Genomic DNA, 22,848 nt, shown 5'->3' on the forward strand with positions numbered 1-22,848 from the left:
CGTTCAATTGCTCATTTCTCATTCCTGAGTCACACGTGCAGCCCTTGCCTGCTTTATGCCATTTACAACTTGAATGTGCACGGTCTGTTCTGCCACCTCAGTGATGAGTGAGACCCCTGAGCCCCCCAGGGCCCCCTCAGAACACCCAGGCCCGTTAACAAGGCTGTTACTGCTGCTCTGAATACATTTCTTTAACCACCGGAGACTGGCACCTTCTTAGGCCTGGGGTTTGTTTTAATTGGACCTACTCAAGACTCTAATTTGGGTAAAAATCACACCTTAGGGGATTCATGGCCACGGCTGCTTTTCTGCAGCCAGAAGCAGCTCTGGTATCTTATCCTAGGAAGAGCAAACCCACCTTGCCAAGGAGTACCTGTGGCAAAGCAGCACCAGCTATTCTGCACTCCTGTACCTTGCCAGGTGCTTTTCAACCATTTCCCACCTGCTGCAGGATTTTGGGACGACTACTACTCCCCATTCTCTTTGTCCCATCCACACCAACTGCTTGCTCTCCTCCAGGCTTTAGAAACATCCCTGACTTTCCATGTCTCGAACGCCTCCTAAAGCTTTTCAGGTCTTTTTCAGTCCGTGCATTGAGCACACAGACAGAAACACTTCACTGAAACGACAGCTTGCAAAGCTGCTCTTCCTTTTTGTAGCCTGCCACTACCACCAGTTGCTCACCAAGAGTCAAAAGGTGCTGACCACTCCAGTTTTGGGATGCCAGACATCAAGTTTTCCTCTCTGCTCTTTCCTTTACCACCTTCTTGCCATGAGGACATTCCCAGAATAACTGTGTGTCCCTCCATGCCCTCTGACAGCCAGGTTTGATTTTTATCTTAATCCTCCCTTTGTGGCCCCGCTGCTCTTCAAAGGAGGAACAGAAACACCTCTGGGTCTGAATCAGCCTGACTGCAGGGGTGCTGAAAGCACCGATAAATCAGCGCTTCAACGATTTCTGCCCAGCTCCAGCTCTGCTTTTGTGAGGCAGAGTTTGCCTGGGAAGCACCAGGAGCCTTTCACCATCCCCAGGAACCCAGTGGAGCTTCACTCTTTTCCTCAGTTATCTTCCACCTCAGCAAAGCAGGATCTGAACTGAGCACAGTTTCTTTCTCCAGGGCTGGGCTCCTCTCCCTGCAGAGGACATTTCCTGGCTCAAACCTCTCCTTCAGAACAGAAATCAGCACGGATGGTTAGTGACCAATATTAGGAAATAAAACCCAAACCAGCCTGTTTAATGTAGGCACACACATCCTGTCTGTATGGTTTGGTGCTTATTTCTCAAAGTTCAAATTCATGTCTGGATGCCTGAACTGCACCTTCTCTGCAACTCTTTTTAAGGGATGTGCCACGACAGATGCTTCCTTGCTTCACCCCACAGTTTGACAGGCAGGGGCAGTTAAAGAGGACAGGAACACCTTCAGGAGTGCCCAGGATGGGCAAACACCGCCCATGGAAGGAACTGGAGCTCCTTTCCCAGCCCTGCTGTGTCAGGTCCCTGCTCCAGCCCCAGGAGCAGACAGCAGCTTCCCCAAACCCTTCCCAGGTAAACCACATCCCTGTAAACCCTCCGAGCAGAATTCTGCATTTTCCAGACCCACAGCCCATTGGGGCCCATCTGCCTCTTAGAAGAAAATCCCTCCAAAACCCCCTCAGAAATGACTTCTGAGTAGCATGAAACGTCCCTGCAGCAAAGCCCAGCTATCACTGGCAGGAGTTTCCTGACCTACTGTAACTAGAGCTGGGTCAGACAGAGTTTATCCGTTAGGCACTACCATTTCCCTGGAAAATACGTTGTGGAGACATAAACCAAGAGTGCTCCCATCGCAGAGGGAGGGCTGGGGGTGCAGCACCACTGGGTCCCTGCGAAGTGAAGGGTTTCCACAAGCCCTGGATTTGGCAGGAAACCAGAAGCGTGCCCTTGGCTCTCTGGGGAACACGTTCTCGTTTCCACGCAGAGCCAGCCAGAGCTTCAGCCGTGCTTCCACCCTGGCCTCTGCAATTCTGCAATTCTGGGGTCACTCATGTACTTACCAGGGATCCCCTCACAGGCACGATGGGCAGGATGACAAAAGGGAGAGAAACCCCACAGTTCTGACCATGAACCCATGAAATAAAAAGCAAAAATGTAGACAGAGCCCTGAGCAGGTATTCCCCTGCATGGTTCCCTCAGAAATGACCCCCAGAGCGTTGCTCAGGACAGTTTTCCCTGGTTCAGGAGTCTGCACTGCCAGGCCTTTGGGGCTTGCAAAGGGCCCCCAGAGGGACACAGCACCTGTAAGGTGACGCAGCTGCCTGGGATTGGTTTTCCACGGGTTCTGGGTCACAGCAGGAGCAGCGGGCAAGGCTGAACACACCAACTGCCAGGGCTCCCAGCCCCGAGCAGGGCATCCCCAGCACCACACACAGCTGAACATTCTCCTCTCTGATCATCACCAGTTAGGAAGCCAGGCTCAGGAAATCACTGCACTCTTTCTCCCAGATGGAGAAACGATCCCAAAACTCCTCTGTGAGGCAGCAAGTCCCCAAGTCTGACTCGGACATTGTCCTTTGTAAACAAACCAACTATTATTCCTTTATCACAATGCTCCATACAAGATTAATTCAGATTTAAGAACTGGAATCCTGCTCCCCTCTCCACTGCTCACCACGCTCTCACTCCAGCTGAAACCACTCATTTCCTGGGAGGAGAACTTTACTTTTTCCCAGTTATGCCAAAAGGCCAAGGCTGTGCTGAGCCTTTGGGGCTGGGTCTTCACCTGAGGACATGAATTAAAAGATTCCCTCCAAGACAGCCACCCTCAGGTCCCTGTTCCTCCCTGCCCTGGGATGTGAGCAATAACACTCCCAGACATGGGAACAGCAGCTGCACCACCAGAGAACTGCTCAGCGCTCCTCCAGCTTTCCTTTCTCACCCTTAATGCACTGCACAAGGTGGGGAAGGGGATCCAAAGGAACTGTAATCACAGACATTAGAGCCAAGGAAAGCTGCTTCCACACCTCCTTCCAGTCTCAGGAGCCCCCTGTGCCGAGTGCCAGCGGTGCCTCCGTGCCCCCAGCACAGGGACTGTGCCCCCAGCACAGGGACTGTGCCCCATGTCCCCAGAGCTCCCTGGGGTCTCCTGTGAGAGGGGAGCAGGGTGCAGCTGCCTGGCCTGGAAAGGATTCCCAGGACTCAGGACCTGCTGGAAGTGCTGTGCTGCTGCTCCTCACCGACTACATTCCACCGCAGGCAGGTAATGCTATTTTTGTTCCTCAAGTTGTACCTGTTCTACTTTTTAAATTCTCATCAGAGAGGGGGGGAAAAAAAAAGGCGTTTTTGGTGCATAATGATCCAAGCTCTGATGCCAGACAGGCCCAGCAACCCCCTGAGTGAAAACAGTGTTGAGTAACTCAGTGAGAGCCTGACTAATTCATTCATCATAGGATTCTGACACTTAAAATACTATTTTAGTGCTCCTGAGACAAACCCTGATTGTTCGTGGCTCTTTTGGGATGCTGTATTTGAATCATGATTGGAAAAACAAACCATGCCAAGCTGTACCTGGAAACACAGAGCTGAGCCACACGTTCAGGGAACATCCCGGGGTGTTCTCCTCTCTTCCCAGTCCCAGGCAGCTAATCTCCTTTCTGCATTACACAACAGCTCGTGTAATCCCAAATTTACCGCCCTCGTCCTGCCCTCACAGCTCTGGTTTCACAGAGAGGGAGCTCACGCCTCATCTCTGCCCCTCGAGTGAAAAGAAACTCGGTTTGCCTTTCAACAGCCCGGAAAAGCACGTGCATGCTGCATTCAGGAAATTCTGGCACTAAGGCCAAAACCTTCCCGGAGTCCTCTCCTGGGGATTCTCCCAAACGCAGCCCCACGGCTGCCTCAGCATTCCAAAAGCCCCTGGCTGGTCGCGCTAAAGGTAAAGTAAAGCTGTTCATTCCGACTCGCACGAGGAAGCCGACTCCGAAATTGTGACCAAACCCCGAAGCTCGGCGAGGTGCGGGGGGCGAGGGGACCGCGGGGAGCACCGAGGCAGGTCCCCAGAGAGCCAGAGCAGCACACCCGCCGGTGCCGACGGGCTCGCTGCCCCCTACAAACCCCGAGGAGTGTTTCGCTCCTGTCCCTGCCTTCCCCCTGCGTATCCCATCGTTTTCCTCCTTTCCCACAGAACGCTTTCTCCTCATCCTGCAGCAGAGCCCACCGACCCCTCCTCTCCCCCCTCACTCCTCGCACCTTTGAGGCCCCAGAAGTTCCTCCCGCTCTCTGCCGGCTCGGGAATACCGGCCAGATTCCAGAGGCAGGTGATCATCCCGAGGGCAGGGACCGGCAGCGCCGCGCCAGGTCCCGGAGAGCCACGGCAGGAAACCCGTCCGGCAGCGGCAAGCCCCGCGGAACAAACCGCTCCGCGCTCCCATCCTTCCCCGAACGTATTCCTTACAAATTTCACCCAAACAGAGGCGGCGGGAGGGCAGGCGCGCGGCCCCGGGCCCCGCCGGGAGGGGAAACTGAGGCAGGGGAGGGCTGGTGAGGGGTCATTTCCACACCCGACCGCGCAGCCCCCGCCCGCCCCGGTCCCTCCTCACCTCACCGGGAAGCGGCTCCTTCCTCACCTCCGCCCTTTGACCTCCCAGCAGCCGCGGCTCTCGTGCTCCGTGGTGGGAGGGTTTTTCCGGCCTTTTTTTTTTTTCTTTTCTGATGTAGGACGTTGTGGGCTCTATTGGCTCCAGAGCCGCGTTAATCCCGAGCTTTTCCGCCCGTTCCCGGCCCGGTTTCTCCCTCCCCCTCCCGCCCTCCCCCCGCTGCCGCCGGGCCCCGACCGCGCGCGCGCAGCGCCGCACGCCGGCCACGCCCCCCGCCGTCGGCGTGGCCACGCCCCCAAGAGCGCAGTTAGTCCCCAGTATGGGCTTTATTTGCATGGCCACGCCCACGCGACGCAACGCACGTCCTTATTTGCATAACCACGCCTCGAGCCACACACCCTCTTTCCACCGGCCACGCCCCCGGAAGCGGCGGGAGCACGTGGAGCGGGGACGGCGCGGCGGCGCCGGGAGCGGGCCCTGCCCTGCCCTGCGGCGGGCCCTGCCCGGCGAGCGGAACCGGGCACCGGCCGCGCTGCGGCTCAGGCCGAGAGCGGAGCCGGCCCGTGCACCCGCGCATGGCGGCGCGGCCGCGGCGGCGCCGGGAGCGGGCCCTGCCCTGCGGCGGGCCCTGCCCGGCGAGCAGAACCGGGCACCGGCCGCGCTGCGGCTCAGGCCGAGAACGGAGCCGGCCCATTGGCGCATGGCGGGAGTGCGCGGGTCAGGCGCCGGCAGTCCCGAGTATCCCGGGAGGGACCGGAGGAGTCGATGGCGGGGATTGGGCATGAGGAGCCCTGGAGCATGCCGGGGCAGAGCACACCGGGAGGGAGGACCTTGCAGCGGGAGCCCTGGCTCGGTGCAGGGGGCAGAGGTGACTCTGGTTGCCGGGAACAGAAGTGGGCCAGGCACTGGCAGCGCTGGGCACACGGGAAGGGACAAGCAGTGCCCAAAGGCCAAGGGATCTTTCCTTCTCCCCCAGCCATGCCCCTGCTCCCCTGCCAGCACGGAGTGGGATGCTGCGAAACACACGCCCTGCTCCTTCATCTGCGGGGGCTGAGCCTTTCCAGAGCCCTTCTTGCAGCTGTCGGTGCAGCAGTCCCTGCTGCCTGCAGTTTTCCCAATACAACACGTCCCCTTCTCCCAGGGCCCTGCACCCCCGACCACCAGCCCCAGCCTCGGTGGGACCTCCCCTGCCTGCAGGTCCCTCCGAGGCCAGGGGGATGGAGAGCCGAGCCCTCAGGCCAAGTCCTGAGCCCCCAGGCCAAGTCCCACCCCAGTTCTCAGCGTTGCCCAAGCTCGGGCTGGCACACAAACACGGGCTGGCACACAAACACGCCCGTGGCAGCGGCCCTGAGCACGCAGCTGGCGGCTGACCCCGGGCAAGGCCAGCCTGTGCTGCCACCGATGGCACCATTCCTGACATCCACTCTCCGGCTGCCCTCCCGCAGCGTCAGCTCACAGCGAGGCCTCGGCCGGATCACGGCCGTGCCGGTGGCCTTGGCTCTGCACAGCTGCCCCGTCGTGTCCCGATGGCCAAGGCCACTGCTGGACATTGGGGCTGGGCTGGCTTTGGGCCTGTGACTCAGTGGCCCTGTCCAAGGTCGCAGCACTGCACAGTGCAGGCAGAGAGGCTCATTCCAAAGGGCTCGGATGCTGGAACAGCCCCTGCATGGGGACGTGGCTCCTCAGCCCATTTCTCGGATACAGGCACCAGTTAAGGGCAGAAAGAACCAGGCAGAAGCCAGCAGTGTGTCACACAGCCATGGTGTCACACAGCCATGGTGTCACACAATGACCCTGCTGGTTTCAAAAGAGGGAGGCAGAGCCAGGGAGCCAGGCTTTGGGATCTCTGCAGGGATAACCATACAGGTATTACCCCAATTATACACCATTCTGTGCCCCTCACGGATGCACTTTCAGCTGCTGCAGTGCCAGCAGCTGCTGGTCCTCTCATCCTCCCTTTGCAGATTGTGACAGTGCACTGACCCCTGGGCACTGCCAGCACACTGGGACAGCAGCAGTGGCACTGGGCACTGCCACAGCAGAGCACCAAGAGACCCAGGGGACACCAGGGACGAGTGATCCCACAGCACACATGTGGCCTGACTCCCCTCCCTGCTTGTGGCTTCGCCACAATCCCTGGAGCCTGCCTGGCTTCCCTGGGCTGCCACTGATCAGCAGCCACAGCCCCGAGCTTGCCAGGGTTCCCAAAACTCTAAGGCAAAGGGCACTTTCCCAAACCAGCTTGGGATGGGTCACTGAGTCTACGTGGAAAATCGGGAATGTGTCCCACTGACAGAGCTGCTATCCCAGCTCTGGAGCTGCAAGGACCTGGCAGACTGCTCTGGACTCTCACAAGTGTGTGGGATGTTTTGATCCCCCAGGAGAAATGTGATATCCCAGCAGGAGCAGCTCCCAGGAGACCTCCAAGCCTGAGCTCTGCTCCCAGGGTTGTCCCTGCAGCCATGGGGAAGGCCCTGTCCTCATCCAGGCTTGGGAGATGCCCATTCCTGCTCCCTGCCAAGGAGCAGGCGGGGAGCAGTTCCCACCCAGAGATCCGCGGTTACTCAATCACTGTATCCTTATCTCACTAAAATTACAGATTATTAATAGAAAATCTGCTTCAGCACAGACAGGTCATGTAACTGCTAGTCAGGGTTGGGATGAGGAAGCAGTGGCTGAGACAGGCTCCCAGAGGGGTTTATCCAAGCACAAAGCCCAGGATGAGCTTGGGAAGCCGCAGGGGATAAAGCACAGCAGAACCCAGGTCTCAGCAGAGCCAGGTGAGGGCTATACACGAGCTGTGGATTTTCCAACTGCATGGAAGCTGGGAGTTGGGCAAATCTCTGCCAGCCAGAGCTGGGAGCAAGGAGAGGATTGCGCCAGGCTCCTGGACCATCCCTGCTCCACCCGCTGTGTGTCATCTCCTCCCGTGCCAGCGGGAGGGAGGGGTGCTCCCTCCGTGCAGTGCCTGGCACTGCCACGCTGTGCCCAACACACCGGAAAGGGTGAGGCGAGGCACACCCAGCCTGCAGGGCACCCCCTGCCTGTATTTACATGCTCTAAGGGCCATTCTTGCAAGTTCTTGCTCCCTTTCTTGGCCTGAGCGTGTTGGGAACGGGGTGGGAGGACAAAGGGATGCAGCAGGCCCCAGGCAGGCTGATCCCACGTTGGCACCACTGCCAGGTGTGTCTGAGCTTCCCTCCCGGGTCAGTTGGCTGTGCTGCTCCTCAGAGGTGCTGGTGGTGCTTCTGCAGAGGCAGGGACTGACACTGCCGGGCTCTGCGCTGTCACAGGACTGCAGCCGACAGCCCCCGCGCGAAAAAGGTGACGTTCCTGTCCTGGATCTTGTACTGGTAGATCTGCACCAGATCCTGCTCCGCCGCCTGCCGCAAGGACAATCTCTTGATTATCTTGATCTGCAAAGGGAAAGGAACAGAACATTGTCCCTTTGGCTGCCCAGAGCATCCTTGCCCCCCATGCCTCTGGCTGGCCTGCAGGGAAGGGGCGTCACTGATAAACAATGCATCAGCAGCTGCCTGTCCCTGTGCCTTTGGTGGCAGCCCCTGATGAGGGATCACACAAGTGTCAGTACCCTCCAAGCCCTGCAGAGATCACCACAGGCTCAGATGCACCGTTTGGGGAAACTTCCCAGCAAAGTTTTCCCTCACCCTGGCGTGGGAGAAGCCTGCACTGCAGCTGCTGTATAAACCCTGGAAAGCTTCCAGAGGTGGGGAGTCCCAGGTGGCAGGATGTCTCTGAATATCCCCGCGGAAGCAAGTGACAGCTGGGTGCTCCAGCACATCCTGGTGCCCACGGGATTACTCCCTAAGCACACTGCAGCCTGGGCTGTCTCCCACAACCCTGAGGTGTTGTAGGTGGCAGGGACATGTGCCACCTGTCCACGCTCTGCTGTGCCTCACCTGCCCGTGAACATCCTTGCAGAAGCCAGTGGCCAGCCCCTCTGCCCACAGGATGAGGTCGCTGTGATGACACAGGGAGTTCACAACCAGTTCGTTCTCCTCATCTTCCGAATCCTCGTTGCTGTGAACCAGCACCACCACGTTCCCCTGGAACGGGAGCAGCAGGCAGGGATGAGCCCCTGGCTGGGCCTAATCCTTTAGGGGAAGGATGGGAGGGGGTCGCAACAGGAGCTTTCACAAACACCCCATCTAAGCTCCAGCTTGGTCTGAATTCCACTGGGAAAATAACCAGCAGCTGCTAATGGAGAGGGAGCTCATGCCCCCAGCCAGAAACCCCCATACCCTGGCTGATCCCCAGTGTGGGCAGCAGAGGAGGGGGGATTCTGCCCCACTCAGGTGAGACCCCCCGCCCTGCAGAGCTGCCTCCAGCTCTGGACCCAAACCAAAGGTGTCCCTGCCCACAGCACACATGATCCTTATGGTCCCTTCCAACACAGGCCATTTTGTGACATACAAACACTGAAGAGCTCACTGTACATTGTGCACACACACATACATGTAACATGAAGTCTAAAAATACCTCTGGCCTTTGTGAGGAGACAGTGGCTGAACCAGTCTGTCAGGCTGGGCAGATGGCACTGACTGAATTCAGAGCAGGTAAATAAAGAGGTGGCCAAAGGGCTGCAGCAACGCTCACATCCTCACAGCTCTGACAGGGAGCAAACACCTCCCCAACACACCGACTCTATTAACATCCACCTCAAGAGACTGCCTCAGCCCATGCAAGCGCCAGTGACTTAAAATAACACAAATTCTCAATCAATTAAAATGTACTTTAAAGCTTCAGAACACCTCAGACAGAAATAGCAAAGTGTTAGCAGGGTTTATCATCTTTTTTAGCTCTTTGGAGGTAAATATTCTCTGCAAGCAGATCATCCCCTGTCAGCACGTACAGCCCAACACCCTGCACCGTGTGAAGTGCAGGGTGACAACACCCGACACCACTGGCTCATTCCTCACTCCTGCAGGGAAGCGCCCAGGGAGGGAACGCTGCCTGTGATGGCAGAGTTTGGATGTGACTGTGAACACTTCTGGCTGTGCTGCTCTCAGGAGTCCCCACATGGCTGGGAGATCTCTGTAGATCATCACCCCACCTTGGAGACCAGCCACGCTGGAGGGTGGTGGGAGTAGGGGCCCTTCATTTCTGTCCCCTGTGAGACTCACCAGCCCCTCACATGACCCGTTTCCACCCCTGCCTTCCCACACAGGGTTGTGAGTCAGGATCTTTGGAGAGCCAGGAGCTCCAAAAACCACCATTTTACATCTCAAATCACTGTTCATACATCAGAGACGCACAGAACCCTCTCTGGGCAGCATCTCCCAGGAATCCAGCTGAACAGGAGCCTGCACAGGTACTCAGGGACCCACACCGTTCCCAAAAGCGGCCCCAGAGCAATGGACAGCCACAGCCTTTCAGAAACCTGGGCACGGTCAGCTGGAGAGAGAAAATGAAGGCAGGCTTTGCTCTGGAGGCTCTGTGCACAGCCAGAGCCCAGGGGAGCAGTACCTTCAGCTGGCAGCACACGCACACGCGGCAGTAGTGGATGAAGTCCAGCACGGCCACCGGCGCAGCCCCCAGGCTCAGCAGGACACTGAGGTCATCCACCAGCAGCACGGGGCCTTTCCAGGAATCAGCGGCGCTCAGGGACACCCGGACAAAGTCAAACAAGGCTCGCAGGTCACACGTGCTCCCGCTGGAAGACATGAAGGAGGTGTCAGGGGCTTGGCACTGTGCGTCCCTCTCCTCACCCACTGACCCAGAGTGGGGATCACCAGCCTGTCCCCTTCCTGCTGTCCCCAGTGCTGTGACAGTCAGCATCTCACTGCCCTTCAGCCCCTGCTCCTTTACACCTGCGTGTGGTGAAACCCTCCTGCCCTGCTCCAGGGATCGTGGAATGGTTTGGGTGGGAAGGAAACTCAAAGCCCATCCAGTGCCACCTCTCTGCCATGGCAAGGACACCCTCCACTATCCCAGGTTGCTCCAAGCCCTGTCCGACCTGGCCCTGGACACTGCTGGGGAAGTGTTTGGCCTCTGCTGAGCTTCCCAGGGAACATGGAGAAAATGACATGAGAATAAACCCAAAAGCCAGCATGGATAAAGCAGCACTGTTCTCTTGGATAAGAATAAAACTCAAAAAATATGAAAAAGGGAATAAAACCACTTAGTTGGTGTTTCATTTGACACAAATGTGTGGAGTGCTGAAATAAATGTTCTTCTAGACCTGTGACATGCTTGGCAATGAGAATGGTGGTGGAAGTTCCCCTAAACTTCTGGAAAGCAGGACAGGATTCCCCCCGAGCAGCAGCAAGGGACAGGCCAGTACTCTTAGGGGGATGTGCACAATGCTGGCATTTCCCTTCACTTGGTGTCCAGCTGAGCCCTTGGCCCTTGGAGGGGAGTGCAAAGAGCAGCAGGAGCCAGTCCTGGACCTTGGGTGGTGCTCTTGGTGGCAGCAGATGTGAGGGGGAACACTCCATGCTCAAGCTCACCTCAGAAACTGCAGAGGACTGGGCTGTCCTGGCTGCTCCTCCTCCCCAAACAGGAGGTCAAGGCAGGACTTGAGGCCCTCCAGGAAGACAAGCTGTCCCCGCTCCTTGGCAGCTGCCAGACTGACTCCCTTGAGAGAGGAAAACATCAGGTTTCAAAGTGAACACTTATGGAAAATGGTGCACACAGAACCACGTGGGTCAACAGCCAAACTTTCATTCTTATTTGAATCAAATCTTATCTAAATGTGCTTATAATGTCAGTGCTTCAGGGATGAAATGGACACTTCTGTTACAGTCACTGGTGGCATATTCACTCTTCTGTACTCTGCCAGGAGATAACAAAAACACACTGTGATTTGGGGGCTCAAACACCCTGGAATTCCTTCTGGGAAGCCAGCTTGGTGTGCAGAGGCAGGGGGAGAATGGCCCAGGCTTCTCCAAGGGCCTGCTGTGAGCAATTCCTTCACCTCCCTCCGTGGGTGGTGAAAACTTTTGTTTTCCACTATCTCCAGATCACGGCTGTGGCAATGAGGGCTCCTGGCACAGCCCACGCAGCTGAGCCTGGCACGGCTTGGATCCGGAGAGCGCCGTGGGCTTGGCATCCCGACACTTGCACAACACCTGGGAGAGGGCAGCCAGGGCTCCCACGGGAAGCAGCCCTGACTCCACCTGGGGGAGGAGGAGGACCGCGACAAACGCCTGGGGCTGCCACTCAGACTCAAACTCGGCTGGCTCGCAGCCCTGCCTGCTGCTGAGGCTGATCGAGAGCCACGTGCTGGGAACGTCCAGCTCCACGTGCTGGGAACGCCCAGCTCCAACGGAGACATCCCACAGCTGCAGCAGACATGGAGAAGACTCCAGCTGGAGATCACAGAATTCTAGAAAGGTTTGGGTTGGAGGGATGTTTAAAGATCATCCAGTTCCATCCCTCTGCAGGCACACCTTCCACTGGACGAGGTTGCTCCAAGCCCTGTCAAGGGCTGAAGGAGCTGGAGGGGCTCAGCCTGGACAGGAGGAGGCTCAGAGGGATCTTCTCGCTCTCCACAGTTTATTCTCAGGCATTGGAAGGGGCTGCCTAGGGCACTGGAGGAGTCACCATCCCTGGGGGGATTTAAAAGCCTTGTGGATGTGGCACTTGGGTTAGTGGTGGCCTTAGCAGTGCTGGGGGACAGGTGGATGCAATGATCCTTGAGGGCTTGCCAACCTCAATGATTCCATGACCACGTGCAGTACAATTATTTCCTGCAGGATTGGACTAGGTGACCTTTTCAGGCGTCTTCCAACCCAAACTATTCCATGATTATCTTCCTAGGCTCAATTTTGTAGCACTATCACTTTGTAGCAAGGATATTAAGAATAATCTGAGGCCTGACTGAACTCCCATCTGCTGGCATCTGTTCCCTGCTTTAAAAGGAAGCTGCTTGGACTCCCGACCCTGGGAATCCTGCTGCCTGAGAAGAATGCTTCCTCTATTTTCCTTCTACTCAGCTGGGAAGGAATGTATGCCTGAATGCTCACTCCCTCTTCAGACTCCCCCTATAAAGCAATAGATTTTTTTGGGCACTACCCCTCAGTAACAGCTTCAGAAATAGCAGCATTATTGGGCAATTCTGAGCACACACGATGGAAAACTTCCTAGCCAAGGACAGAACCACCTTTATGTGGCAGGTGAGGAGCAGGGAACAGCCAGCAAATAAATACCTGCCACGCCATAAAGAAGGGCTGGGATGCACTGAAGCCTCACAAACCTCATTCCCTCAGGGATTTCTGCAGTCCATAGGACTGGGAACTTGCAGAAATGCTGTGACTAAATTCACTATTAATATCAATAATTCAGCAACTGATTTTACCTTTGCTTCAGCCATTTCTTCCTGCACACACAAACTCTCTGTACCCCAGATCTGCAAGAAGTGTCCCCTCCTTCGGTGCTGTGACACCAGGGCCTGCCTGGGAGACAGAGAAAGGCCACAGCAGCCAGGGGCACAGTGCCTGTGTGTCAGACCAAGAATTCAGCCCCCCCAGTGCCATGGCACGGACCCAGCAAGTCCAGATTCATTTTCCAGCAGGAGAACAGGTCCCAGAGAGACCTAAACTCATCCACTGCAGTCACCTGCCACAGCAAACCTCTGCCTGTCTCCCTGCTGGCAGCCCACCAAGCGGGACCTCTGGAAGCATCAGACAGCTTGGAAAAGTGGGATAAGTGCTGCAAATGGCCAGTGGCACCTTCCTGAGTGCACGGACAGGGCTGATATCGCCGTGGCAGTGCCCAGCACCCAAAGAGCCTGAAGGTTTTCACAGTGAGCCAGCATCCCGCTCCATTACCCTGGAGCACAGGACATTATCTCTGGCATGCTGTCAGCCATCGACCCAGCCCAGGAATGCTCCTGCAGCAGCAGCTCAGCTGCTCCTGTCCCTCTGGGGAGCTGCTGGAGCGTGGTGCCCCCCGGCCTGCCAGCAGTGACAGCCCCTCAAAGCAGAGCTGCGGCTCACCGCTGGCCATTCCACACGGGAAAGCAAAATATCTGAGGGACAGAAGGAATGGAGTGTGCAAAGCAGGGGGAATGAGCTCATCAGCAAACACAGCTGTGGGACAAAGTGTGGCCATCAGTGATCAGGCCACACCACGTCCTCCAAGCTGTGAGCTTGGAGTAGGGGACAGGAGATGGGCATCAAATGGGGACAAATCTGGTTTCCCTGTAAAACAAAACAAACTTTGTACAAGTGAGGCTGGGAACACCAACCTGGCAGGGTGCCCTGCTGCTGTTTGTCCTGATATAGCCCTGCATGTTCTCTGCAAGGTCAGGGCCAGTAACATTGACTGTGCCTTAAAATGAAGCGTGGGTCCTCAGGGAAAGAGGACACAGGCACAAAAAAAGCCAGGGAAGTTTTTTCCTGCAAGTAAAGATACATCCCTGCATTTAGCTAACACATAAGGAAGTGGTTTGGGACTTGTAACACCTGGTACACTGGGAAAGCAGCAAGTCCCTGGAAACATCACTTCAGCTGTGTATAAATATTCACTTTATCACCACACATCAGTGCTACAAGTGTAACTGTACAATCCACCCTGACTCCAGGAGCCTCCTCCTGGGCCTGGGACTGCCCTGCTCCCACAGAAACTGGGGCATTGCTCAGTTCTGAAGCTCTTCCATGTGCAGGCATAATCACAGTTGCAGAACCACTGAGGCTGGAAAAGTCCTCTGAGTCCATCCAGTCCAGCCATTCCCCCAGCACTGCCAAGGCCACCTCCACAAGGATTTTAAATCCCTTCACCAACGGGGACTCCACCATGGCCCTGAGCAGCTGTGCCAGGGCTGGACAATCCTTTTGGGGAAGGAATTTTCCCAATATCCAACCTGAACCTCCCCTGGCAACCCTTGAGGTCCCTGCTCCCTGGGAGCAGAGCCAGAGCCCCCCCAGCTGTCCCCTCCTGTCAGGGAATAGTGCAGAGCCACAAGGTCCCCCCTGAGCCTCTTCTTCTCCAGGCTGAGCCCCTTTCCAGCTCCCTCAGCCCCACCTCCAGAGCCTTCCCAGCTCCATTCCCTTCCCTGAACACATTCTGTCCTGTACCTGGGGACCACAAAATTGCCCCCAGGACTGGAGGTGCCTCAGCAGTGCCAGCACAGGGGATGGACGCTGCCCTGTGCCTGTGGCCACATCATTACTGCTCTCCAGTAAAAATCTACAGCAGCAAATTCTCAAGCAAATTTAAGAGTGAAACTACCTGGCCAAAAAACACCTTTTCTGAGCCTGACGTGTTCTTCTTTGCAAAGAAGGATTAAAGCAAAGAAATGTGATGGAAACTTGGATATAAATAACTGATGTTGCGACCTCCAGCTCCTCAGAGCTTGGGAGGAATTCACAGCAAGGACCACAGGGGCACCTAGGAAGCTGCACTGCAAGCGTGACTCAGAGCTGAAAGCAGCTCAGCACTTCTGAGCCACGCTTATCACCTCCTTTGTGGCAGCCACCTTTTGTTCAAGTATCAGACAGCAAATCGCCCCCATTTGCATCGCACGTGTGCTCCAGCTAATCCTCACGCTCTGCCTCCTCAGCCTCCCAAGCAGGGAGATGTCAGCAGCTCCCACTAAGTACACCGGGAAATCTCGGCACAGGGAACACGCTGGCTTCAGGAGCAGGCAAGGATCCCGTATTTAACAGCTGCATTTCCTCCCCACACCGGTTGCTGGGCCCCATTTCCTGCCCCACTCAAGTTCCCTCCACGATTTCCTCCTCCCTGCACCACAAAGGCCAGGACAGCTCTGTGCTCCTGGGGGGTGGTTTGTTCGGCCAGGGGGATCTGCTCTGCAGGGGAATCACACCTTGAGTTACAGCTCCGTGGGGGAACGCCTCATTTGCTCAGCCCACTGCATGGACCCCGGGCCACTGATCAGGTAAAAACTGAGCAGTAAATAAAATGCAGTTGTTTAGCAGCACCATGTTTACACTGGGGAATACAATACCTGGTTCCTCAACACCTGGGAGTCTTTATGAGCAGGATTCACAGCAGAACCAGAGGAGGGAGGAGCACTGCAAGCCCTCATCCCTTCAGCCCTGGAAGGTCACCTGCACTTCCCACCTGGAGCATTTCACCTTGGAGTGCTGTACAAAGAGCTGAGTGAAGCAGTTTGGAGCTCAGACAACATGCTGACATGCAGAATTACCCTGCCTGCTTTGTCTCTGATTCCTCATTTCAGAGTACACATAATCCTTGTCCAACTCACCGTGGGAAGGAAATCCCTAGGAACTTACCTGTGGCTCCTCACAGAGCTCAAAGGCATGGCTCAGCCCAGAGGCCAAAGGAGGCACACAGGTGTCCTTGTAACTCATCCCTCCATCCCAACAGGTACCAGAGGACAGGGGACAAAGTCACCTCAGGAGCAGGGGTGCAGGGGTCCTGGGAACACTGACACCACAGCATTTTCCTCTCCAGGGGATTAAGGAACTTCCATCTACCAGTCTGTGCCTGTTTGGGGAACGCTGATCCCCAGAAAACACTTCTAAGCACAAAGCAAGCAGCCATCCAGCTCTTGGCAGGGCAGAGCCCGTGGGGCACCTCACCTGCAGGTTTTTGCCCCAAAGTGCTCTTTATCCCCATCACAGGAGCACCAATCCTGACTGTCCCCATCAAGACCTGGAAACATTTGCTCACACACAATTCCTGCTCCCCATTCCCATTCTTTCCCATCCAACAGAAACTACCTGGACCTGTAACAATGAACCTATGCCAAGAGACTCACCAGCTTCTGCGCCACGATGTTGTAGTGGCTGAAGGACTGGAGCAGGGCCACAAAGCAAACCTTGCAGCCAGCTGGGGAGGGACAAAAGCACACATTAGCAGTTCCACTTTGCAGCTGACATTATCAAAGCTCATAAATCACAGCAGCCAGGCCACACATCTGTCTGGAAGGACCTTGAAGTGATGCAGGTCTACACAAACCCTCCTTTGCTTTCAATTTCCACCCTTCTAGAGGATATCTGAATTAGTGAAAGTGTTAGTTTAAAAAAGAGAGGGAAAGAAGGAAATAGTTGACTTTAAAAAGTGTAAGGCCCCTTTTCTGTCTCGTGCCAGGCCAGCCTGGCACCTCCTGATCCTGTTTGCTGGCGTTACAGTAAGAAGGCCATGGGCCAGCTGTGACACTGAACTAGTGAAACCACAGACATGCCAAAAAATCCCATTTTGGCTCTCACAGGGCAAGTGACCTTGACTGGAAAAACACAGAACAGGGAATTGTGTCAGACACCTAAATAAAAAGTGATTTTGGAACACAGTTTGGGTATGAACATAACCATGTTTGTTGGACGTGGATTTCAAGTAGAACAAGTCAATGGCCCCAGATGAACCTTCAGATCTCCCAAAGCTTTTGGGCACCAAGTGGACAACATGGGGGTGCTGCAAACAGGGAATAACTGCACCCAGGTCCTGGGCCGGAGAGGGGCAGGTGACAGCCAGCACACCTGTCCTGAGACACATTAATGTCCCAGGGCTGCCCGGGGCTATCATTAATGCCCACCCACCAGGGATGGAAGGCTTTTCCCAGGCACACAGGCAGCTCTGGACAGCGACTCCCAGGGCAGTGCTGCAGGGCAGGACATCAGCAGAGCCCGAGGCAGTGTCTGGCAGGTCTCTTTGAACCATTCACACTGTTACCAACCCACTTTCCATGGGATTTCCTTCGGTTTCCCTCTGTTCCATTAAGTAAAAAATATTTCAAAGCAGGGTGAAGCCCCAGTTGAGGCAGTGGCAGCTCTGGGGGCACAGTGTCCTCATCCCATGCCCTGCCCAGCACTCTGAGCTCCCTTTCAGGCCTGACAGCACCAGAGTTACTGGGCTGGTGGCTGTGCCAGCAGAAAGCTGGAGAGTCCCTGAGTCCAGTGCCTGCTCTGCAGGGGCCAGGAGGTTACTCACAGGGGAAACTGCTCCCAGAAAAGTAATTAGCCACCTTGCCAGGATCTGTTTATTTCTTGACTCACTGTGAGCTTATCTGTTGTTAATTGGTCCTGATATGTGTAATTACATCATAAAAATGGCTGCAGTGAGGGAATTGCAGTGAACACCTCCCTGTCAGAGCCTGTGTGATTTACAACCATCACACAATCCGTGATGAAACAAGGCGCAGAATTATGGGATGTACCCAAGGATCCAGAGGAGTCCCAGGAACAAGTCAGGACTGGGATCCATAAATCCTAACCCCAAAGCTTTGTGTTTATCCAAGGATAACTCACACTCTGCAGAACTGCCCTCTGCTCATGGAGCAACCCTGAGGGAACCTCCGAGGTGTCCCTGCCTCAGGAGTGCTGCTGCTGACCCACCTCTGAGGTAGAAGGAGAGGAAGTGGTGCACCAGGAAGCTGCCATCTGTCCGGGTGTCTCGCAGCAGTGTGAATTTACCCTGGAAAAGAAGAAGCAAAACAACAGAGTAAGGTGAGGGCACAAACTGCTCTTGGTAGACAAGATGCTGGCTCCAGCTGCAGGAATTCTACTCAGAGGAAGAAGTGGACAAGCCGAGCTCCAGCTGCCTGTTTACAAAGGGAACCCAGCACTTCCTCCGGACACAGCCCACGGGAAGGCATCTGAACCACAGCATCACTAAGGCTGGAAAAGCCCTCTGAGCCCATCAGGTCCAACCATTAACCCAGCTCAACCATTAACCCAGCACTGCCAAGCTCACCACTGAACCACGTCCCCACATGCCCACCAGCTAAAAACCCTTGTGCTCACCTGCGAGCCCAGCTGGACCCCCAGGTCTGTGCCCACCAGGTGCCACCCCCTCCCCTGGCAACAGCAGACGTGCAGCACGGCGTTCCCAGTGCCGCCACAGCCGGAGCCTCTGGTGCTGGACACCACCAAGGGGCTTCTGGGCGGTTTCCACCTCCCAGCTTTGTGCCCTCTCCTCCAATTCACAGGCATCTTTCTTCTCCCAGTGGCAGGGGAACACCAGCCACTCACTCACTCCGTTCCCAGCCCTTCTCCCCCTGCCACAGCCAGCATTGCCAGTGTGTTTCAAATGCCAGCACCCCTAGAGCTGCTGCTCCTCCTGTGCCCTAACAGCCCTCCGCGTCCTCCCTTCCAGGTTTACCTCCAACATTCCACCTTTGGGGTAGAAAACCTTATCACCAAAATTCTGTAGTGCAGCAGAGCTCTCAGCACAAGGCATAAACCTTGTTTTGATCAGGCAGGAAATTAATTCTGTTCATTAGCACACACTCATTATCAGCCCCAGCCTCATCAAGGTGTTTGTTTCCATTAAAATCTTAGTCAGGATGTTTCTTTAATCAATACAAATCATAGACGAGCTGCTTGGAAACACAAAGAACTTATCAAAGTGGGAGGTTTTTCTACTCCCAGAACAGAAAAAGCCTTTCGCAGCAACGAGCCCTCTCCGCAGAGGCAATTCCCAAGCCATCCATCAGAACAAACTCCCCGGTGCCTAAAGCCTAAAGCAGAGCGAATGGAACGCAAACATTGGACATGACTGCAGGGAATGCAAAGCAGAGGCCAGGGCAGGGAAGCTGCTCTCCCTCAGCTGGAGTGAGAGCTCTTCCCCCCAGAAAAGGGTTATGCCTCAATGGCCACTGCAGCGACAGGGACACTGCCCCAAGACGTGCCCTCCATGGAGGAGACTTGTGCTCAAGCAGCTCAAACCCAGACCAGGGGTTTATCTTCTGCAACTCCAGCCCCTCCAGCTCCCCTTTTCCCCAGGGAAGAGCAGGCCGAGCGCTCCCCGAGTGCCCTCCCTGCCAGCTGGCTGCCAGGGGCTGTGCTGGCACGCTGGGATTTGTCACTCCGAGCACACGGCGTCATGCTGTTCCAAAGGCAAAGCCTTCCTGTAGCATTTCCTCCATGAACCCCAGCCCCTTCTTGTCCATGCTGTGCCCTCACACGCTCAGCACCTGCAGGCTGTGAGGCAGAAGCTGCAGGTACTTGTTAGGAACTGCCGAAATCCCTCGCGGGGGCAGCAGTGGGTGTCACAACCCCACGGTGACACAGCCACACTGGCAGCAGCTCCTTGCACGCAGCAGCCCTGCGGGGACAGCGCCTGTCAGCCCGGGAAGCGGCAGGGCCCAGCTGTGGAGCTGCAGGAATCGGGATGGCAGCGCCGGGAAGGTCAGGTCTGCAAAGGGCTGATAGTGCTACAGCAGAACTCCGGGCCAGGCTGGGGATCCCAGCACTCTCCAGGGACTGGCGCTGCTGAGGGGACTCGCACACACACCTACCCATCACTTACTACCAGAGTAAACCAGCTCTAACACCACGAGTATGGCAGGAAGTCAGTTCCCCACTCCAGCACTGGGGACACTCGCTGGCAGCCAGCCACGCTGCTGTGACACCCGGACAGAGCTGTGACCCCTGGACAGAGCTGTGACACCCGGACAGAGCCGTGACCCCCGGACAGAGCCGTGTCACCCGGACAGAGCTGTGACCCCCGGACAGAGCCGTGTCACCCGGACAGAGCCGTGTCCCCCGGACAGAGCTGTGACCCCCGGACAGAGCCGTGACACCCGGACAGAGCCGAGACCCCCGGACAGAGCCGTGTCACCCGGACAGAGCCGTGTCCCCCGGACAGAGCTGTGACCCCCGGACAGAGCCGTGTCACCCGGACAGAGCCGAGACCCCCGGACAGAGCCGTGACCCCCGGACAGAGCCGTGTCACCCGGACAGAGCCGTGTCACCCGGACAGAGCCGTGACCCCCGGACAGAGCCGTGTCACCCGGACAGAGCCGTGACCCCCGGACAGAGCCGTGTCACCCGGACAGAGCCGTGTCACCCGGACAGAGCCGTGACCCCCGGACAGAGCTGTGACCCCCGGACAGAGCCGTGACCCCCGGACAGAGCCGTGTCACCCGGACAGAGCCGTGTCACCCGGACAGAGCCGTGACCCCCGGACAGAGCCGTGTCACCCGGACAGAGCCGTGTCACCCGGACAGAGCCGTGACCCCCGGACAGAGCCGTGTCACCCGGACAGAGCTGTGACCCCTGGACAGAGCCGAGACCCCCGGACAGAGCGGAACCCGCCGCGTGTGGCGGGATGGGAAGGGCCAACCCAGTCCAAGGAATTCCTCACACAGACGAGGCCGTGGTCGGCTCCTGCTCTGGCTGCCAAGTCCAAACCCAGGATCCTGAGGCCAAACTTGGGTTTTTGCTCTGTGGAATTTCCTGCTCACACCAAGGTGAGTTCCTTGCCTCAGAACCAAGCTCGTGGATGACCACATTCCCGCTCATCCCAGAGCTCCACCACCTTAGAGCACAAACTCCACCAAGCACTCATCCCATAGTGCTTCACGGGCATTAAAACCCCAACACCAACCCACAGGAACCACAGGGCTTTGGGACTTTGCACACTCAGACTATCCCTAACTACCACCGAGCCTCAGCCAACACCTCCACCAGATCTGCTCTGAGGCACTCTCAAGAGCACCAGCCCAAATCCCCCTCAGTACTGTTTGACCATCAGACCAGAACTGCCCCACTCCAGCCAGCCTGACAAGCAATGACCTCAGAATCCTTCCAGATCAAGGAGAAAGCTTGATTCCCATCACAAGCTGGTAGTAGGGCAAGGGGGAAACTGGAGACAAAGGGGGAAACCCAGACTTGTAAAATAAATTATCACCCCAAACTTGCTTTTATTATCTAGGCTCGTAACTGTCAGGAGAAACGTGGAGCAGCACACAGGTAACTTATTAATAATTATTGATGACACTGAGCTGGTGGTGTGATCACACGCCAGAGGGACGGGATGGGGCATCCAGAGGGACCTGGAGAAGCTGACGGAGCGGGTCCATGGCAACCTCAGGAGGTCCAACAAGGCCAAGTGCAAGGTGCTGCACGTGGGTCAGGACAATCCCCAGAACGAGCAAAGGCTGGGGGATGGAGGGATGGAAAAGAGAGGAGCTGCTCCAGGCAGAGCTCAGAGCCCCTTGCAGGGCCTGAAGGGGCTCCAGGAGAGCTGGAGAGGGACTGGGGACAAGGCCTGGAGGGACAGGACACAGGGAATGGCTCCCACTGCCAGAGGGCAGGGATGGATGGGATAATGGGAATTGGGAGGGCGGGCAAGTCCTAGAATAAAATTCCCAGAGCAGCTGTGGCTGTTTCTGGATCCCTGAAGCATCCAAGGCCTGGCTGGACGGGGCTTGGAGCAGCCTGGGATGGAGGAAGGTGTCCCAGCACAGGATAGGAGGCAGGACTGGATGAACTTCAAGGCTCCTTCCAGCCCAAACCACTCTGGGATTCCACGGCTGACATTTTACCTGCACAGCTCTCACAGAGAGCGAGCCTGTTTAGTTCCTGCGTGACTTCATTATCACAAAACCTCCCTGGAAAAACCACATTAGTTAATTTAGTGCCCTAAATGGCAAGTATCTCTAGAACAGCTCCCCGGTCCGGAGCAGTGCCCGCCAGCAGGTTAAACGCCCAGTTCTGTGTTTATTCCCCGCATGGGAGCACAGACACACCGCGGGAACAGAGCTCGGCCGCTTCTCGGCGGCGGATGCTGCAGCCAGAGCCGTGAGAGGCGACGGGGAGCCGGGAACGGGAGATGGAAGGGCCGAAGGCGGCTCAGCTCTGGGACCGGCCGCAGCCGCCGCCTCCGTCTGCGAAGGCCGTGCTCCTCCCAGCGTGCCCCGCCGCTCCCGGCGGCCCGGGGCCGTCCCTCCCGCCCTCTCAGCGCCCTCTCACCGCGTCCGGGCGCTCCGGGGAGGCCCCGAGCAGCTCGTTCAGCTCCGCGAACATGGCGGGCGGCGCTGAGGGGCCGCGCGGGGCGGGAAGCGCCGCGGGGCCGCGCATGCGCCGCGCGGGTGGCGCCCCCTGCTGGCGGGGTGCGGCCGGAGCCGCCAGTGGCGCCCCCTAGGGACCCGGGAGCGCGGGCAATTAACGGGGCTGGATGGGGAATTAACGGGGGGATCGGCAATTAACGGGGGGATCGGCAATTAACGGGGGGATCGGCAATTAACGGGGGGATCGGTAATTAACGGGGGGATCGGTAATTAATGGAGCTGGATGGGCAATTAACGGGGCTTGATCGGTAATTAATGGAGCTGGATGGGCAATTAACGGGGGGATCGGTAATTAATGGAGCTGGATGGGCAATTAACGGGGCTGGAGCACCAAATAATGGGGCTGGGCCCGCGTCCCACCGTCAATTAAAGCGGCTGGATCCTCACCTGTGTGGTGAATTAAAATAGCTAAATGCTATGATGGATCCTCATCCCATCATAATTAATGGGACAGGATCTTCATCCCATCATTAGTTCATGGGGCTGGATCCTCATCCCATCATAATTAATGAGGCTGGATCCTTATCCCGTCA

The 22,848-nt window shown here is 56.6% G+C and overlaps 2 protein-coding genes across 5 annotated transcripts in view; both read right to left on the bottom strand.

Moving 5' to 3' along the window:
* The window catches only part of SCAP (SREBF chaperone), a 55,696-nt gene extending 50,936 nt beyond the window's left edge, over nt 1–4,760 (bottom strand). Inside the window, exon 1 of one of the 2 annotated variants that reach the window (XM_053936382.1) lies at nt 4,603–4,760. The gene's annotated coding sequence lies outside the window, so the exon portion shown is untranslated. Of the gene's footprint in view, nt 1–4,575 lie in introns of both variants that reach the window. The other variant, XM_053936374.1, reaches the window with a different exon arrangement.
* A 2,372-nt stretch (nt 4,761–7,132) lies between these two features.
* On the bottom strand, nt 7,133–22,316 carry ELP6 (elongator acetyltransferase complex subunit 6). 3 transcript variants are annotated; one of them, XM_053936768.1, is made up of 8 exons: nt 22,218–22,305; nt 17,856–17,934; nt 16,283–16,353; nt 12,893–12,989; nt 11,043–11,170; nt 10,060–10,246; nt 8,493–8,639; nt 7,133–7,988 (listed from the first exon to the last, which is right to left on the bottom strand). In XM_053936768.1, exons 2-8 carry the CDS (start codon nt 17,898–17,900, stop codon nt 7,860–7,862), a joined length of 804 nt encoding a protein of 267 aa, XP_053792743.1. In that variant the 5' UTR covers nt 17,901–17,934; nt 22,218–22,305; the 3' UTR covers nt 7,133–7,859. The 3 variants fall into 3 exon arrangements, with proteins under 3 accessions (XP_053792743.1, XP_053792737.1, XP_053792753.1); XM_053936762.1 differs by having other exon boundaries at nt 12,893–13,031; XM_053936778.1 differs by lacking the exon at nt 12,893–12,989 and having other exon boundaries at nt 22,218–22,316.
* Between the last annotated feature and the right edge of the window lie 532 nt (nt 22,317–22,848).

This window comes from Vidua chalybeata, chromosome 1, assembly GCF_026979565.1.
Source record: "Vidua chalybeata isolate OUT-0048 chromosome 1, bVidCha1 merged haplotype, whole genome shotgun sequence".
Classification (NCBI taxonomy): Eukaryota; Metazoa; Chordata; class Aves; order Passeriformes; family Viduidae; genus Vidua; species Vidua chalybeata.

Bases quoted from the DNA above. Each gene is read 5' to 3' on its own strand.
- ELP6 (XM_053936762.1), bottom strand. From the start codon at position 17,900: ATGGCAGCTTCCTGGTGCACCACTTCCTCTCCTTCTACCTCAGAG. The intron at 10,247-11,042 runs GTGAGCTTGAGC...CATGTCTTCCAG, and splicing joins AGTCCTCTGCAGTTTCTGAG to CGGGAGCACGTGTGACCTGC. The intron at 7,989-8,492 runs GTGAGGCACAGC...TTCCCTTTGCAG, and splicing joins GCAAGGATGTTCACGGGCAG to ATCAAGATAATCAAGAGATT.